This window comes from Salvelinus alpinus, chromosome 14 (genome assembly GCF_045679555.1).
Source record: "Salvelinus alpinus chromosome 14, SLU_Salpinus.1, whole genome shotgun sequence".
In the NCBI taxonomy this organism is placed as follows: domain Eukaryota; kingdom Metazoa; phylum Chordata; class Actinopteri; order Salmoniformes; family Salmonidae; genus Salvelinus; species Salvelinus alpinus.
In genome coordinates this window covers 45630016-45650705 of record NC_092099.1, presented here as the reverse complement: position 1 = coordinate 45650705, position 20690 = coordinate 45630016, and the positions used below count along the sequence as shown (strand labels likewise).

General features: G+C 41.0%; 1 protein-coding gene across 1 annotated transcript; it reads right to left on the bottom strand.

The window, feature by feature from the left end:
• Nucleotides 1-3199: 3199 nt before the first annotated feature.
• Nucleotides 3200-4416, bottom strand: LOC139538199 (homeobox protein Hox-D12a-like). The gene is made up of 2 exons (XM_071340064.1): nt 3801-4416; nt 3200-3572 (listed from the first exon to the last, which is right to left on the bottom strand). Exons 1-2 carry the CDS (start codon nt 4366-4368, stop codon nt 3334-3336), a joined length of 807 nt encoding a protein of 268 aa, XP_071196165.1. The 5' UTR covers nt 4369-4416; the 3' UTR covers nt 3200-3333.
• Nucleotides 4417-20690: the final 16274 nt, after the last annotated feature.

The window sequence follows — 20690 nt, the reverse complement described above, 5'->3', positions numbered from 1 at the left end:
TACTGTATTACCTCAATTACCTTGTACCCCTGCACATTGACTCGGTACTGGGGCTCGGGCTCCGGAGTAGCGCAGCGGTCTAAGGCACCACAGACCCTGTTTCGATTTCAGGCTGTATCACAACCGGACGTGATTGGAAGTCCAATAGGGCGACGCACATTTGGCCCAGCGTCGTCCGGTTTTGACCGGTGTAGGCCTTCATTGTAAATAAGAATTTGTTCATAACTGACTTGCCTAGTTAAATAAAGGTTAAATATGTTTATAAATAAAATAATTTAAAACAAAATCATCTTAAATGTAAATTAAAAAGATAAGCATGATTGGCTGAAGGAAGGCTTGGCAACGCCAAGTACAACACATCTCTGCTGGCTTTGACCATCTGGGGTCTGAGACCACGTGCACCAAGCAATCACCAATAGTTCTATTGCACAGACAAAATGGCGGGTTCTAGTTTAAATTTATATTTTAGCTGGTGGAGGGGAGACCCTTTGGTGGGGGACGATTACTTAGTAACCTATAATAACCCATAGTCTATATCCTATCCTACACTTTCAACAGTATTTCAGACGATAGACATATATTACTTTCATTTTCAAGTTACTTCATTTGCACTTTACGGATAGAAATATAGGCCTATTAAATAACACAAAAGAACGTGAACGGGAAGTAAATAGGATAGCATTCACCATAGTGAATACCTAACATATTACGCCTATAATTGTGGGCCCTTTCTATTATTTTCCATAGTGTTATTGCACTGATTAGGCTATGCCCTTTTGATGGAAAATCTACATAAATGTCCCAGATAAGGCACTTTCATTCGACAGGGCTATGCGTTATTTTTTCGTAGAACAGGAACACAATAGGGCTACTAAATTATTTTTTGGCGACACCTTTGGTAACAAGTTAGAGAACGCTCTATATCTGTGTGTGTGTGTGTGTGTGTGTGTGTGTGTGTGTGTGTGTGTGTGTGTGTGTGTGTGTGTGTGTGTGTGTGTGTGTGTGTGTGTGTTTCAGACCCTCAAACACATATAGACTATTGTTTCATATAATTGCATATAACCTCATTTGGGTCTGCTATTTTGACAAAATAACTAGAACCAAATTAAAATGTTCATCTCAGTTTTCCCGAAATGCGTTGAGCCCGTGTTGTTTTTCTATATAGTGTACTACAATGAAATATCCCCAATCTTAACCACATTTAAAAATATATTCCATTAAACTATCATTGTTTATATTAACCTTGCAGTAGAAAATCGTGAAACACACATGGACTACTACAATGTTAAAACGTCATTACGCACAAGACATGCCCAAAACGAAAAGTAAACGACAACAGACGGTATAGTAGAGGGGGGAAAAAATGTTTTATTGCAACCCATGTACTAAAACAACAATATCTAGTCCTATACTACCAATAATATCTTATGCAAAATAATTGCTATTGGCAATGAACACAGATTGACAAAGACAAGATGAGTAAACTGCAAAACAGTTGTTGTTGACCAAATGCTCGAGTACAGGCCTTGTTTTCAGGCCTTGTTTTCAGGCCTTGTTTTCAGGCCTTGTTCTCAGGCCCGTCTCATGGATGTGTCATCAAATAGATAAATTCCTTGCAAATACCACACAAAGCACACAAAAAAAATAAAACATTTTGAATGATGAGAATGCAGTATACTATCTGGTTAAAGTTTGTGTGTAAGATACTAACTTGACCTTAACTTTGTTTTGGCGCCCCCATATCTGAAGAGCATGAGCAGACGTCTTCTAGCAGAGTTCTCATAAAAAGACCTTTGGAGAACACACCGTTCCCCTTTGATCCCTTCAGATAATGGGATTGTAAACTAACAAATATAATTTCAGAATCATGAGGTAAATAACGGACCATTAAAAAGTTCGAGCTAGACCACTTTGAATAAGCATTTTATTAAGTGAGTGTGTGCTTACTTTTGTAATAATTATAACTTTTTAAAACAAGTATAGCCTATACATTTTAGTCATTTAGCAGACAGCTCTTATCCACAGTGATTTGCAGGAGAAATTAGGGTTATGTGCCTTGCTCAAGGGCACATCAACAGATTTTTCACCCAGGGGATTCGAATCAGTAACATTTCGGTTACTGGCAAAACGCTCCTAACCGGCCGCCCCAAATACCAAAGATTAAAATATATCCTACAAACTACTCCCTCGAAAACCAGATAATCATTTCTAAATGTAACAATAAATGAATTAAATTGTTTACTAGCAAACATAACCATAAAGATCATATAGACCAAAGAGTGAGAGATATATTCAGGAAGTAGTAAATTCATGTAGGTCTATTTAGGAATAACCTATCTGTGGTTGATGTGCCACTTGATCAAATAGCCCTCGTGTACGTGCTGGACAGATATTTAAATAACATGGACCACTTGTGTTCGCGTGGAATTTTGTGTATACATGTGTATAATACACACACCAGTTGGCATGGAATTGTATGAATTGATGTAAATGTTTAACTTTTCTAGATAAGTGTATCTATATATATATATATATCACACTTGATACTAACATTGAGCCAGTAAACTGTTCAAATTAGTCCTACTCATTAACTGGACCCCCAAGCCAGTTTTACTTTAATATGAAGAGAACGCTGTAGCTTACCCAAGAGCTCTCATTCGATTGCAGCGCCAACAGCGGAAGGCATGATATAGCCTATGATTACGCATACATTAAAAATAAGACAAAAACACATTTACACACAATTATTATATCCATGAGATAGACATGCAAACACTTTAAAAATAAATAATCCAAAACACTTGTTCATGGTTCATTAAACCACCGACAAATACGAACTTGAGCTTGGACGAGCAATTCCTATAGGCCCAGTTTGATTTCAGGCAGGACTGACCCGTCCAATCAGATATGTGCAATATCCATTTCTAACCATATATTCCATTTTTATTTCGTCAATACAATACGACGTATCCTACACAATTTATACATGTAGGCTACAGAGATTAAATTATAAATAACATTCATTTTGATACTGCATAAATACAAAAATAAACTATTGCATAGCTATATTAAACGTTCTATATAAAACCACAATAAACCCCTTTTTCCCAAGAGCGTACCTTATCACTGAGTTATACGCTCAGAAATACTAAGTGTGGTCATTGAACAAAATAATTTGATGTATCCAATTAACCTAAATCGCATGCTTTACAAAACACTCAAAGCACAAGTTTAATGTTTTGCCTTTCTGAAAATGAATAGAGTTTGAGGTTTGAAGTGTTTGTGCTTGTCTGAACAGAATCCACACGAGGTCACTTTCAGGACCCAAGGCTCTCAGTACATGGAGAACGCATGCCCGCGCATCACGAGTCTCTTCTTCTTCATTCTGCGGTTCTGAAACCATATTTTCACTTGTTGATCACTCAACTCCAGTCTGTCAGAAAGTTCCTTCCGTTTTTGCCTGTTTATGAATTCGTTCATCGTGAATTCGTTCTCAAGTTCAGCAAGCTGTGGCTTTGTGTATGGTTTTCTCTTCTTTCTCCGTTTCGATTGTGAAGAGCACCAGGGTGCGCCTGGAGAACGGAAAAACTGTCCTTAGCAACTTGTGGATCTCTTGGTATAAAAACCAACATGACATGCTGAAGAATCCAGAAGCAGGCATGGTCTGCAATTATCATCGCGTAAACATCAAATATAACAATAACTATGATTTGGAGGTGACGTTATTAAATTAAGAAATAAATAGTCTAGACATACAGAGCAGTTTAATTTTAAAATAACAAAAATCGTTAGATGCTTACCATCAGAAAAAGCCGTTCTGGCACATGCATTACTTGTAGATGGTTGAATTCGGGGATTTGAATTGGCCGACTGCTTGATGCCGGCGGCAATTGCCTGGTTGGTGTAATTCAGTTCGTGTTGTGCACCGGAATTATCTGACCGTCTGTCCAAGCTCGAAAATGCATATTTCGAGCTATCGGAACTGATAACTCCATGTTCACCAGAAAAGGCCTGCGCGTGTCTAGCAGGTTCTTCTGGTTTGTGGTTAACATCCTGAAAGTAGTATTTACTGGACTCGTCAAATGGTCCTTTGTTGTGGTCGTTGGGATGAGTATTTACAGGCACTGAATTGGGTAGAAACGGCGGAGAGTAGCCACTAATGGCGCGGCTCTGAGGCGGAGATGTGCACGAATTTGGGGAAATCCACGGGAGCGAGCACACCTCTCGCCTGTTGTAGGAAATCTGATGCAGCTGGGGCAGATGAGCTCCATTGCTCCGCAAGTTGGAAAAACACAACGACTCCGGGATGGGGAAATTCAGAGAACCAACATAGTTAGAATTCAGAAGATTTTGCTCACACATTTCCATGAAGCTCTCTCAAACGCTTCTTACAACCCTTTTAGCGACTGCTAAACAATAAAGGAAAATGAATTGTTGATTTGTTAATGCAGTGTCACGTGATATGCAAAACATGTTGTTCAGTCCTACCATTGGCCATAATACTGCACGGAAATATATTCCATAAGGTAATGTGATGTTAAGAGAAAAATACAAGTACATGTATAGGCTTATATGAAAAATACAAATGGGACATTTTTTTAAACTAAAAGGTGTTTGTTAGATGGTTAAATCGAATCGAATATGTTTCGTATTAGTATAAGGCATTGTTGCAAGTTAGCTATAGCCTACCATTTATTGTTATAATTTAAACAAAATATATGTTCAGTGCAAGACAATGTAATTTACACAAAATATGCTCAAGTTAAGAGAGAATGTAGCTATTTTTCCTTAGGTAAGCGACAATTTAGCTAAAAGTATAAAAAAAAACATTTGGATATCGTAAGACTATTCCTAACACGGCTCACAAGTCCAACACTTTACTAGCAAGTCAGTTAAGAACACATTCACTTTCAATGAAGGCCTAGGAACAGTGGGTTAAGTGCCTTTTTCAGGGGCGGAAGGACAGATTTTTGGCTTGTCAGCTCGGGGATTCGACCTTGCCACCTTTCGGTTACTGGCCCAATGCTCCAACCACTAGGCTACCTGCCGCCCCGTTAAGCAGATTATGCTGTATTACTGTTCATACAATTTCAACGCAATAATACTAGCTAATCCTACTAACAAATGTTGAGTATTACATAAATCCTAAATCGTATTCTTCCTATTTTCACAGCTCATGGATATAGGCCTACATATACCTTAAACGACTGAACATCGTTTTCTTATTCGAGAAATTGTGATTCCCCACTACTGTGACTGTTTTATCAGGCATTTAGAAATGAATGCATTATTGGATTAAGTATATATAGACAAATGTGCCTGTAATGGTCAAACAAACAACACGGTAGCCTTGCATACCTTCAAATGAATTTGAAGGTAATGATAACATGATAACAAAATGATAACAAATGAATAACCATATGGGAAGAAAATAGATATTATAGCCTACTCCTGTTCATTCTACCTTTTGTACCATTTGAAAAATACCAATCCCGTTCAGGCCTATGGCTATGGTTCATTTGTTATTCCATTATACATCAACGTATTTTTTTTCCTTCACACTTTTAAATAGTACTATCTCTTGACATATATGGTAAAGAAATGTCCTCTTTTGATACGTTTCATTAGCAAACCTGGTTATAAATATATTATTAGCTGGATTAGACAACATACATATATATATTTCTTAATCTATTTCACAACATAAATTGCTAGGTTCTGGATTTCTATAATATCGATATTAGCATAGCCTACTCTCAACACTTTTTTCATACTGACCCTTGACATATCTCCATTAGTCATTTTACGTTGTCCTTTAGTTTCCCCAGCAAATCTAGACTGGATCCTCGAGAAGATGACAATTGTAAACCCTCTGTCTCCGGAAAGAAAGGCGACAGCCTGGCCTCCCATCTTTTACGAGTCTAGTAAACTTAAGAATACATTAAAACGACATTATTTGAGCCATTGATACACAGAAAACGATGCTCCAAAATATGGTATATGGATATTACAAAAGCCAACGTTTTACTTACTGAAAGCGTGTAATATCGGTATAGTTCAACGTCAAAGTCCAGAGAGCTCCAATTCATCAAAAACAGGTCGAAGTTGACTAACTACAGGTTTAGTGTGGTTTCTTCTACAGACGACTGTTCGCTTGTTAGAACAAAGAAATTGCCTCTGGTTGCCATTCTAGAAAATATCATGCATACAACTTTTGATGTGGGTTGATCACTAGTAAGATAATAGATAATAGCCAACACCCTGACAATTTAAACCCAGGCGTGTGTCTCATATGAACTCTTGTTGTTTTCTGAGACTGGGTGGGTGGGTGGGTGGGTGGGTGGGTGTTGTTGTAATGAAACAGGCACATCTCGAAGCCTTAATCTTCTGACCCGAAGTCCAGCGCGCTATTGACTATGCCCCAAAAGCATGCTCGAGTGGCAGAGTCGATATCCGCACTTAGAAACCCAGGGTCTTTACAGTATATTTTGCGCTGACATTAAATAGCAGGTTTTTACATTTTCATAGAAAACGTCACCAAACCGATTATGATTTTTCTTAATATAGAATATAGCGATTTTCCACCAACTCTGATAATTTTATTGGCAATATAAATGTATTTCAATTGTGTTTTTCGAAGAGAAAGTGCCCTCTTATGGAGTAATTGCGTGCTGAATCCAGTAGATGGCGAAAATTGACCATGAATAGTTGCCATTTTATTATTAATTCCTGTGATGAGATCACAGTCTGTAAATGTATTATAAGGTCAGAAAGAAAACATTTATATAACATTTTTATAAACAAAGACTATGAACATTTTTAGATTGATAGATTACATTGATTGATCGCAAAACTAAAAACGTGGACCTACGTGCAAGTAGGCTACAAGTCTCAGCGTAGACCTTCTACATGCCTTCACAGCCACATCGCAAAAGGTGTGTGTTGTTAGACCATAGTCTAAGCTACACAATTCATGTTTAAGAACTGACCTGATACGTCTTAGAAATATGCGAACATTTGATTGTTTGAACAATTGTATTTTATTCACCCAATCATACCAAATTCCCTCTTTGCTTTGGCTAAATGTTACCTTATGAAAACAAATTAGCGTAATTGTAAATGTGTGGTGACGTATTCAAGCAGACCCATGCCCATCCATAAAAAGAAAAAGTATAAAATAATAATAAAATAAATGTGAATAGATTTTAAGGGGCGGTTTCCCGGACACAGAAGCCTAGCCCTGGACTAAAATGCCCTTTTAATGGAGATACTCCATTGAGAATGATTTTTTTGTCTTTTTCTGGGTAAAACCTACCCCAAATGTATGCCCCTCGTCTAAATCTAGGTGATATGATATTATTACAATATACTTGAAATGTGGCCTGAATAACCCAACCATAACCAAGGCCTACAATTTCAACAACAGTAACAACAAAAACATCTCAGAAATGTATATACAATTTAAACATAAAAATATATGATTTAATATAAACAATAGACAGTGACTCAACCTATCAATTAGCAGGGATTACAACACATTAATATAAATATTTACCAAAATAACTGATAGCTGAGACAATAATGATAATGGACACGACGATTTTGAAACTATATTGTTACTTGTCTCTCAGAAAGTTTGGTGGAAGAAGCTATCCGTAGTTTTTTCTCTTTGGTAATAAACTCTCGTAGTTCCTTGAGCTGTAGTTTCGTGAAGGGGACCCGTTATTTCTCCAACGTCTGTATAATGGGCTGACATCATATTGTTTTTACTCTACACAGGTATGGAACAAGAATAACTTACATGTTTTCGAGAAGAGGAAAATAATTTTGACATGTTATTACCACAAACGTAAATGTCAGTTAGTAGTGTGGTCTTGTGTGTTTTCAGGCTAAAAGACGGTTTATTCATTCTTCTGGAACCCTCGTGTAGGCAAACTAATTTTAAAAATATTTTAAACTACCAAAGCCATTGTAAGTGGGTGAAATAATAGTTCAAAAGAGGTCAAAGAAGATATAACCGACCTGTGAGAGATGACTTGCAGAATTGCGAGCCCTTGGTCTATTCTCTGGTGGACTGCACCAACTATTAGCCCAGATCCATTGATGATAGTCCTCGATAGGTAAAACACGCTCATGCCTCCGATCTCCAGGACCAGCCCTGGTTACAACAGATACAGCATGATATCCAGCGATTCTTGGGTAGCGTTGGAAAACATCACCAACATCTTTCAGTCTGGACTGCATTTTTACTGCAGTGTAGGAACTTTTTTTTTAAACTCAAAAACAAGGAAGAAATGCATTGGTTTATCTGTGAAGTATCCAGATAGAGGATAGAGACGCCGGGGACGTTGATTTCATTACACTCTGTTGTAATATATTACTGTCAGGGAATTTGCAACTAAAGTAACTACTCGCGAAATGACAGCCAAAAGTGAGTGATGGATTTGCAGTTGCTGTAGACAGGTCGGTTGCTTATGGTTGAAGAGATTATGAGCCAAGCGAGTTCGGTTTGACTTCAATTGTGTATACCGTTAGTCCTGAAGCAGACCTGCTTGGGTGAGAGCCGCGAGCAGATGAATAAAAACTACGATTAAGGTACTGCATTGCAGCGCGTGAAACCAAACCAGGGATGAAGACAAATAAGCCTTTATATATATTTCGCTTGACTAATTACAGAACACTGACAACTAAATGTGGTTGGTCGGTTGCGTTCACGTGACATGCATATACACTATGGATAATGGATAATCTGAGTACTAGGCTATTGTGGTATTGTTTTTGGCAAGAATAATAGTAAAATAAGGAAAATGTTAATTATATACTACTCAGGTTTCCAAAACTATAAAACGTAAAAACTGCAAGACATTTGAATATTAAATAGGCCTATGCTTAAGCCTATAGAATCAGAAAGTGACTTCATAAGTGACTTCATAAGTGACTTCATAACAATGGTTTTGTATTGTCAACAAATGTATCAAAAGCCTATTTTATTAATCACTGACAGCTTTTATTTACATTTACATTTACATTTAAGTCATTTAGCAGACGCTCTTATCCAGAGCGACTTACAAATTGGTGCATTCACCTTATGATATCCAGTGGAACAACCACTTTACAATAGTGCATCTAACTCTTTTAAGGGGGGGGGGTTAGAAGGATTACTTTATCCTATCCTAGGTATTCCTTAAAGAGGTGGGGTTTCAGGTGTCTCCGGAAGGTGGTGATTGACTCCGCTGACCTGGCGTCGTGAGGGAGTTTGTTCCACCATTGGGGTGCCAGAGCAGCGAACAGTTTTGACTGGCCTGAGCGGGAACTGTACTTCCTCAGAGGTAGGGAGGCGAGCAGGCCAGAGGTGGATGAACGCAGTGCCCTTGTTTGGGTGTAGGGCCTGATCAGAGCCTGAAGGTACGGAGGTGCCGTTCCCCTCACAGCTCCGTAGGCAAGCACCATGGTCTTGTAGCGGATGCGAGCTTCAACTGGAAGCCAGTGGAGAGAGCGGAGGAGCGGGGTGACGTGAGAGAACTTGGGAAAGTTGAACACCAGACGGGCTGCGGCGTTCTGGATGAGTTGTAGGGGTTTAATGGCACAGGCAGGGAGCCCAGCCAACAGCGAGTTGCAGTAATCCAGACGGGAGATGACAAGTGCCTGGATTAGGACCTGCGCCGCTTCCTGCGTGAGGCAGGGTCGTACTCTGCGAATGTTGTAGAGCATGAACCTACAGGAACGGGTCACCGCCTTGATGTTAGTTGAGAACGACAGGGTGTTGTCCAGGATCACGCCAAGGTTCTTAGCACTCTGGGAGGAGGACACAATGGAGTTGTCAACCGTGATGGCGAGATCATGGAACGGGCAGTCCTTCCCCGGGAGGAAGAGCAGCTCCGTCTTGCCGAGGTTCAGCTTGAGGTGGTGATCCGTCATCCACACTGATATGTCTGCCAGACATGCAGAGATGCGATTCACCACCTGGTTATCAGAGGGGGGAAAGGAGAAGATTAATTGTGTGTCGTCTGCATAGCAATGATAGGAGAGACCATGTGAGGATATGACAGAGCCAAGTGACTTGGTGTATAGCGAGAATAGGAGAGGGCCTAGAACAGAGCCCTGGGGGACACCAGTGGTGAGAGCACGTGGTGCGGAGACAGATTCTCGCCACGCCACCTGGTAGGAGCGACCTGTCAGGTAGGACGCAATCCAAGCGTGGGCCGCGCCGGAGATGCCCAGCTCGGAGAGGGTGGAGAGGAGGATCTGATGGTTCACAGTATCAAAGGCAGCCGATAGGTCTAGAAGGATGAGAGCAGAGGAGAGAGAGTTAGCTTTAGCAGTGCGGAGCGCCTCCGTGACACAGAGAAGAGCAGTCTCAGTTGAATGACTAGTCTTGAAACCTGACTGATTTGGATCAAGAAGGTCATTCTGAGAGAGATAGCAGGAGAGCTGGCCAAGGACGGCACGTTCAAGAGTTTTGGAGAGAAAAGAAAGAAGGGATACTGGTCTGTAGTTGTTGACATCGGAGGGATCGAGTGTAGGTTTTTTCAGAAGGGGTGCAACTCTCGCTCTCTTGAAGACGGAAGGGACGTAGCCAGCGGTCAAGGATGAGTTGATGAGCGAGGTGAGGTAAGGGAGAAGGTCTCCGGAAATGGTCTGGAGAAGAGAGGAGGGGATAGGGTCAAGCGGGCAGGTTGTTGGGCGGCCGGCCGTCACAAGACGCGAGATTTCATCTGGAGAGAGAGGGGAGAAAGAGGTCAAAGCACAGGGTAGGGCAGTGTGAGCAGAACCAGCGGTGTCGTTTGACTTAGCAAACGAGGATCGGATGTCGTCGACCTTCTTTTCAAAATGGTTGACAAAGTCATCAGCAGAGAGGGAGGAGGGGGGAGGAGGGGGAGGAGGATTCAGGAGGGAGGAGAAGGTGGCAAAGAGCTTCCTAGGGTTAGAGGCAGATGCTTGGAATTTAGAGTGGTAGAAATTGGCTTTAGCAGCAGAGACAGAAGAGGAGAATGTAGAGAGGAGGGAGTGAAAGGATGCCAGGTCCGCAGGGAGGCGAGTTTTCCTCCATTTCCGCTCGGCTGCCCGGAGCCCTGTTCTGTGAGCTCGCAATGAGTCGTCGAGCCACGGAGCAGGAGGGGAGGACCGAGCCGGCCTGGAGGATAGGGGACATAGAGAGTCAAAGGATGCAGAAAGGGAGGAGAGGAGGGTTGAGGAGGCAGAATCAGGAGATAGGTTGGAGAAGGTTTGAGCAGAGGGAAGAGATGATAGGATGGAAGAGGAGAGAGTAGCGGGGGAGAGAGAGCGAAGGTTGGGACGGCGCGATACCATCCGAGTAGGGGCAGTGTGGGAAGTGTTGGATGAGAGCGAGAGGGAAAAGGATACAAGGTAGTGGTCGGAGACTTGGAGGGGAGTTGCAATGAGATTAGTGGAAGAACAGCATCTAGTAAAGATGAGGTCAAGCGTATTGCCTGCCTTGTGAGTAGGGGGGGAAGGTGAGAGGGTGAGGTCAAAAGAGGAGAGGAGTGGAAAGAAGGAGGCAGAGAGGAATGAGTCAAAGGTAGACGTGGGGAGGTTAAAGTCACCCAGAACTGTGAGAGGTGAGCCATCCTCAGGAAAGGAACTTATCAGGGCGTCAAGCTCATTGATGAACTCTCCAAGGGAACCTGGAGGGCGATAAATGATAAGGATGTTAAGCTTGAAAGGGCTGGTAACTGTGACAGCATGGAATTCAAAGGAGGCGATAGACAGATGGGTCAGGGGAGAAAGAGAGAATGTCCACTTGGGAGAGATGAGGATCCCAGTGCCACCACCCCGCTGACCAGAAGCTCTCGGGGTGTGCGAGAACACGTGGGCAGACGAGGAGAGAGCAGTAGGAGTAGCAGTGTTATCAGTGGTAATCCATGTTTCCGTCAGTGCCAAGAAGTCAAGGGACTGGAGGGAAGCATAGGCTGAGATGAACTCTGCCTTGTTGGCCGCAGATCGGCAGTTCCAGAGGCTGCCTGAGACCTGGAACTCCACGTGGGTCGTGCGCGCTGGGACCACCAGGTTAGAGTAGCAGCGGCCACGCGGTGTGAAGCGTTTGTATGGTCTGTGCAGAGAGGAGAGAACAGGGATAGACAGACACATAGTTGACAGGCTACAGAAGAGGCTACGCTAATGCAAAATATATTTTTTATATTTTTACACAAACCATTTAACTGAATATATACAGGTTAACTTAGCCTATAACGTTTTCGTTGCCAACTTCGCCAAGACTTTCTCACGGCTGAACCTATCTGAACTGCAACCAACTACTGAAACAGCCTATTCATTTGCACGGGTAAAAATACATCCTGAACTGAACAAACAAACAAAAAATCAGAACAGAAAAAAGAAGGTTATTGTCTGAAAATGGGAAAAAACATGAACACTTGTTAAACGTGGGAAGCAGCTAATAGCATATTTAAAAACTGTTTCATACTTTGTGTCGACTTCATTAGTTATTCTTAAAATATTTATATCAAACTAGTTATGCAATTGTAATGAGAAAGGTCACAATGGTATATTCCAAATAATTCCATGATATAGCAATATAGGAACCAACATCTTTTTAACTTCGTGTTAAAAACAATGAATGCATGTTGCGTTGCGTCACATATACACATTTTTACCGTTAACACTATTTTTCAAGTGGCTTTTGGGATCGTTTTCTTTTCGTTGGGAATACACAAACCACTGTGCTAGCATTTGATTGGAATAGGAGTCTACCACTATTCGAATATTTTTTGTCCTAGAAAAAATATTTAAAACTATTATTCAAGCCTTATACATCCATTGGCATCGATGTCACTATAGAATCAATAATCCAAACATTGTTCAAAGCCATAGAATAGAATTTAGGCCATATGAAATTTCAGTAGGATCTCCTGTGAGGGTTTACTCTGCTCAAGGTTTCGCCAAATACTAAATAGTCAACTACAATAAAAACAGACAATTGAGGCTGCTTTGCGTGATGTATTGTTGTCTCTACCTTCTTGCCCTTTGTGCTGTTTGTTGTCTGTGCCCAATAATGTTTGTACCATGTTTTGTGCTGTTGTCATCTTGTGTTGCTACCATGCTGTGTTGTCATGTGTTGCTGCCTTGCTATGTTGCTGTCTTAGGTCGCTCTTTATGTAGTGTTGTGTTGTCTCTCTTGTCGTGATGTGTGTTTTGTCTTATATTTATATATTTTATTTTGTATTTTTAATCCCAGCCCCCGTCCCCCGCAGGAGGCCTTTTTGTCTTTTGGCAGGCCGTCATTGTAAAATAAGATTTTGTTCTTATCTGACTTAGATAAATAAAGGTTCAAATTCAAAATAGCACGAAATGGAAACACTATCGCACTTGAACATCACACTTGAACTTGCTGTCTGTACTTAACGATATAATAGCCCTCCCCCCCAAAAAATAAAGGCCTGTTGTCAATAAAAAGTTGTGTTCCTCAAATCAAATCAAATAAAGATCGAAAACAGGGAGCATACAACACAATGCGTAGCTGCACATCAAAACTGATGAAAGCTACAGTGAATTCGGAAACTATTCAGACCCCTTGACTTTTTACACATTTTGTTACATTACAGCCTTAATCTAAAATTGATTAAATTGTGCCCCCCCCCCCCTCCCCAATCAATCTACATACAATACCCCATAATCACGAAGCAAAAACTGTTTTTTAGAAATGTTTGCAAATGTATAAAATGAAAAAATGGAAATATCACATTTACATAAGTATTCAGACCCTTTACTCAGTACTTTGTTGAAGCACCTTTGGCAGCGATTACAGCCTCGAGTCTTCTTGGGTATGATGATGCTACAAGCTTTGCACATTTTTCTCTGCAGATCCTCTCAAGCTCTGTCAGGTTGGATGGGGAGCGTCGCTGCACAGCTATTTTCAGGTCTCTCCAGAGATGCTTGATCGGATTCAAATCCGGGCTCTGGCCACTCTAGGACATTCAGGGACTTGTCCCGAAGCCACTCATGCGTTGTCTTGGCTGTGTGCTTAGGGTCATTGTCCTGTTGGAAGGTGAACCTTCGCATCAGTCTGAGGTCCTGAGCGCTCTGGAGCAGGTTTTCATCGAGGATCTCTCTGTACTTTGCTCCGTTCATCTTTCCCTTGATCCTAACTAGTCTCCCAGTCCCTGCTACTGAAAAACATCCCCACAGCATGATGCCGCCACCACCATGCTTCACCATAGGGATGGGGCCAGGTTTCCTCCAGACGTGACACTTGGCATTCAGGCCAAAGAGTTCAATTTTGGTTTCATCAGACCAGAGAATCTTGTTTCTCATGGTCTGAGAGTCTTTAGGTGCCTTTTGGCAAACTCTAAGCAGGCTGTCATGTGCCTTTTATTGAGCAGTGGCTTCCGTCTGGACACTCTACCGTAAAGGCCTGATTGTTGGAGTGCTGAAGAGATGTTTGACCTTCTGGAAGGTTCTCCCATCTCCACAGAGGAACTCTAGAGATGAGTCACCTCCCTGACCAAGGCCCTTCTCCCCCCATTGCTCAGTTTGGCCGGGCAGCCAGCTCTAGGAAGAGTCTTGTTTCTTGGGGAAATTCAATGCAGACATTTCTTGGTACCCTTTTCCAAATCTGTGCCTCTACAGAATCCTGTCTCAGCACTCTACGGACAATTCCTTCGACCTCATGGCTTGGTTTTTGCTCTGACATGCACTGTCAACTTTGGGACCTTATATAGACAGGTGCGTGCCGTCTCCAAATCATGTCCAATCAATTGAATTTTTTAAATATAAATTTGAAAACATTTCTAACAACCTGTTTTCGCTTTGTCGTTATGTGGTGTTGTGATGTAGATTGCTTAGGATTTTAATTTATGTAATCCATTTTAGAATAAGGCTGTAACATAACAAAATGTGGACAAAGTCAAGGGGTCTGAATACTTTCCGAAGGCACTGTACATTTCCTTTATAGTTCCTATATTTTTAACGGCCATAACAGTGGCACACACAGAATAGACGTTCTTATACGTTCATAACTAGTTGAATTCCTAAGGTCGAATCAGTCGGTGTACAGCGAGTGTAACCTTTCGCTGTGAGTACAGTTTGGGGCATAATACTTGCATTTGAAGATTCTGTTGAAACTAATGAATAGAGTAAACCTTCTAGCACAAATCTATTGTCTAAAAGGGTGGCAGCCTGCAATGTTAGAAAGTTATCACTAGATGGCTCTATCAGTTTACATTGAGAAGGGATTCATCAATTGTGGAGACTACAGTAGCTGAATATCCATCACAGTCCAAAGCAAGTCCTACACCTGTGGGCTTAAATTACTTCCTAATGAGTACAATTTGAGAAGTCGAAAAACAAAACCAGACAATCGATTTTTGCTCTACAACCTGCTGTTTTGTCTTTGACTTCTACTCAAACGAGTGTCTTAAAAAGGTTGTTGACAGACTGCACACTGTTGTAAAACCTGAGGGAAGTGAAACAGCGGAACGTGTCCACCTTTAGCACACTAACGTCAAAGACCTCATCAGTGAGTCACAAGTGCAACAATTAGACTTGATGAAGAGCGTTGGGCATAGGTTCTTAATTAAAGTTAACTAAATGATTCTAAAATGAAATAGATATAAAATAACACTGAACTGTTCCAATGATAGAACCTAAGTATCACGGCTAATTTAAACCATCTACAATTAATCTGACACAGAGTATGCCTATTTATTTAGATATAAATATGAATTCAAACACTACATAATACGAATCAACCAATAATGATACTATTTGTTTCATGTATTTCATAAATACATAAGTTTTATATTTAAGTATTGTTGGCCCTTTTTGGGAATAGCCTACAAAAGTTGACTAGTTTTACTGATAAACGACAGCTATAGTAACCTATATCACGTGACATAATAGTCTATTCATGCATCATAAGGGGAAAACACCTACATGTTTTGTTTACTCACAAAATCACAGCTAGCTTATATATCAGTTGACATACTAGTCTATACATGCATCACAAGGAGCCAATTTCACAAATAATTAACATTTTCATGCTAATATCCCATTGTGACATCATAATTGTGACAATGTATGTAACATCCATTTGTGACGTCACAATACAAATTGACACTTCCCTAAGCCCCGCCCCACTTGGTTACTGTTGCAACCGAGGACAACATTTTCCCAGTGCTTTCCAATTCCTCATTCAACCACTGGCAAACTATTATTTAACCTTTATTTAACTAGGCAAGTCAGATAAGAACAAATTCTTATTTACAATGACGGCCTACCAGAAGGCAAAAGGCCTCCTGCGGGACGGGGGCTGGGATTAAAAATTAAATATAAAATACAAAATATAGGACAAAACACACATCACGACAAGAGAGACACCACAACACTACATAAAGAGAGACTTAAGACAACAACATAGCATGGCAGCAACACATGAAAACACAGCATGGTAGCAACACAACATGACAACAACATGGTAGCAACACAACATGACAGCAGCACAACATGATCGCAGCACAAAACATGGTACAAACATTATTGGGCACAGACAACAGCACAAAGAGCAAGAAGGTGGAGACAACAATACGTCACGCGAAGCAGCCACAACTGTCAGTAAGAGTGTCCATGACTGAGTCTTTGAATGAAGAGATGGAGACAAAACGGTCCAGTTTCAGTGTTTGTTGCAGCTCGTTCCAGTCGCTAGCTGCAGCGAACTGACATTAGAGTGACCCAGGGATGTGTGTGCTTTGGGGACCTTTAACAGCATGTGACTAGCAGAACAGGTGTTGTATGTGGAGGATGAGGGCTGCACTTGCAATGGGTATACAGAGATGGCCAGTTTACAGAGGAGCATTGGTGGCAAATCTGCTGGCCGAATGGTAAAGTACATCTAGCCGCTCGAGAACATCCTTACCTGCCGATCTATAAATTACGTCTGTATGAGGTGACTACCTCAATCTCTAAACCGTCAGAGGTAGTAATCACACCGGTGGGGAGAAGGGGCATTCTTCTTACCAAACCACATGACCTTTGTTTTGGAGGTGTTCAGAACAATGTTAAGGGCAGAGAAAGCTTGTTGGACAATAAGAAAGCTTTGTTGTAGTGTTTAACACAAAATCAGGAGGTGCCAGCTGAGTATAAGACTGTATCATCTGCATATAAATGGATGAGAGCTTCCTACTGCTTGAGCTATGTTGTTGATGTAAATTGAGAAGAGCATGGGACCTAGGATCGAGCATGGCAGAATCAAATGGGAATCCTGACTTAATGAAGTGGTGGTTAAAGAGCTCAGCCACGTGCTCCTTGTCAGTAACAACCACATCATCAGGGGACACGGGCCACTGTGAGGAGGAGGGTTTATTCTCCAGGTCTTTAACCGTTTTCCAGAACTTCTTGGGGTTAGAGACAGAACAGAGACAGAACTTCTCCTTAAAGTAACTAACTTAGGCCTTCCGGATAGCCTGAGTGCACTTCGTATGCTTCTGCAGAGCGATTTGCCAAATGGAATTCTTGAGGTAGAGTAACTCTGCAAGATAACAGTTTAACCAGAGGCTGAACCGGTTTCTTTTTCTCAATTTGTTAACAATACCACTGAAAATATCAAAAAAGAAGGTCCAAGCGTCTTCGAAAGAGGGGACCAAGCTGATTCTATACCAATTTACAGAGGCCAGGTCATGAAGGAAGGCTTGCTTGCTCATTAAAGTTTTTTAGCAAGTGTCTATGACAAATGGCCAAACAATATATTCTCAAGACATCCCCAAAGAAATGTTAACGAATGCAGTAATTCCCATTCCACTTTGTAAAAACACTAGGAAAATCAGCTCCAAGTGATTTTACATTTCCAAAGTATTCCCACGCATTATAGAGATGGTGCCGGAAGAGATGGCTGCTATTGTGTGTGTTTTTTCACAGCATTTGTAACTTACTTTGTACATAATGTTTCTGCCACAGTCTCTTATGACCGAAAAGAGCTTCTGTTGCCGGCACTAAGACGACACTCAACGAGCTGTAGCCATAAGCAAACAAGAAAATGCTCATCCAGAGGCGTTGCCGATGACTTTAATGCAGGAAACTTATATCCGCTTTACCTCATTTCTATCAGCATGTTAAATGTGCAACCAGAGGAAAAAAAAAACTCTAGGCCATCTTTACTCCACACACAGAGACGCGTACAAAGATTGCCCTCGCCCTCCATTAGGCAAATCTGACCATAACTCTATCCTCCTGATTCCTGTTTACAAGAAAAAACTAAAGCAGGAAGTACCAGCGACTCACTCAATAAGGAAGTGGTCAGATGACGCAGATGCTAAGCTACAGGACTGTTTTGCTAGCACAGACTGGAATATGTTCCGGGATTCTTCCGATGGCCTTGAGGAGTACACCACATCAGTCACTGGCTTAATCAATAAGTGCATTGATGACATTGTCCCCACAGTGACCATACGTACAGTTGAAGTCGGAAGTTTACATACACTTAGGTTGGAGTCATTAAAACTCGTTTTTCAACCAGTCCACAAATTTCTTGTTAACACACTGTTGTTTTAGCAAGTCGGTTAGGACATCTACTTTGTGCATGACACAAGTAATTTTTCCAACAATTGTTTACAGACAGATTATTTCACTTATAATTCACTGTGTCACAATTTCAGTGGGTCAGAAGTTTACAAACACTAAGTTGACTGTGCCTTTAAACAGCTTGGAAAATTCGAGAAAATTATGTCATGGCTTCAGAAGCTTCTGATAGGTGAATTGATATCATTTGAGTCAATTGGAGGTGAACCTGTGGATGTATTTCAAAGCCTACCTTCAAACTCAGTGACTCTTTGCTTGACATCATGGGAAAATCAAAAGAAATCAGCCAAGACCTCAGATAAAAATTGCAGACCTCCACAAGTCTGGTTCATCCTTGGGAGCAATTTCCAAACGCCTGAAGGTACCACATTCATCTGTACAAACAATAGTACGCAAGTATAAACACCATGGGACCACGCAGCCGTCATACCGCTCAGGAAGGAGACGTGTTCTGTCTCTTAGAGATTAACGTACTTTGGTGAAAAAAGTGCAATTCAATCCCAGAACAACAGCAAAGGACCTTGTGAAGATGCTGTAGGAAACAGGTACAAATGTATCTATATCCACAGTAAAACGAGTCCTATATCGACATAATCTGAAAGGCCACTCAGCAAGGAAGAAGCCACTGCTCCAAAACCACCATAAAAAAAGCCAGACTATGGTTTGAAACTGCACATGGGGACAAAGATCGTACTTTTTGGAGAAATGTCCTTTGGTCTGATGAAACAAAAACAGAACTGTTTGGCCATAATGACCATCATTATGTGCACTTCACAAAATAGATGGCATCATGATGAGAGGAAAATTATGTGAACATATTGAAGCAACATCTCAAGACATCAGTCAGGAAGTTAAAGCTTGGTCGCAAATGGGTCTTCCAAATGGACAATGACCCCAAGCATACTTCCAAAGTTGTGGCAAAATGGCTTAAGGACAACAAAGTCAAGGTATTGGAGAGGCCATCACAAAGCCCTGACCTCAATCCCATAGAAAATGTGTGGGCGGAACTGAAAAAGCATGTGCGAGCCAGGAGGCCTACAAACCTGACTCAGTTACACCAGCTCTGTCAGGAGGAAAATCCACCCAACTTATTGTGGGAAACTTGTGGAAGCCTACCTGAAACATTTGACAGAAATTAAACAATTTAAATGCAATGCTACCAAATACTAATTGAGTGTATGTACACTTCTGACCCACTGGGAATGTGATGAAAGAAATAAAAGCTGAAAGAAATCATTCTCTCTACTGTTATTCTGACATTTCACATTCTTAAAATAAAGTGGGGATTCGAACAGACCTAAGACAGGGAATTTTTACTAGGATTAAATGTCAGGAATTGTGAAAAACCGAGTTTTTTTTTGTATTTGGCTAAAGTGTATGTATTCTTCCGACTTCAACTGTAGATATTGTCTTGTTCATCACAGGATGGCCTTCCTACCCACAGAAAATGGAACACCTCAACGCTCAGGCATTGTGATAATCCAGGGAAACTCTGGGGGGCGCCAAAGGATGCATACACGACGTTCCTCCCCGCTTTTTTACATTCCGCCACCGAATATATGACGCATTCACCGTTAACCTTACCGTTAGGAGCCATTCTCCCTCTGAATCTGACACCATTTAGGAGACAGAGCATTACCTGGATGCATTCTGTTCCAAACAATATTACAATATACCTTATAGTTCATGTTGCCTTAAAGATCTAGAAGCAACACATCGGTAGACGTGCTACTAACTCATCACAATATTAATACCACAATACTTGATAACAGAAAAAACAATGTGATTGCAAACTGTGTAACCTATATATTTTGAGATACCGGTAGTAACCTGTGTAACCTATATATTTTGAGATACCGGTAGTAACCTGTGTAACCTATACATTTTGAGATACCGGTAGTAACCTGTGTAACCTATATATTTTGAGATACCGGTAGTAACCTGTGTAACCTATACATTTTGAGATACCGGTAGTAACCTGTGTAACCTATATATTTTGAGATACCGGTAGTAACCTGTGTAACCTATACATTTTGAGATACCGGTAGTAACCTGTGTAACCTATATATTTTGAAATACCGGTAGTAACCTGTGTAACCTATACATTTTGAGATACCGGTAGTAACCTGTGTAACCTATATATT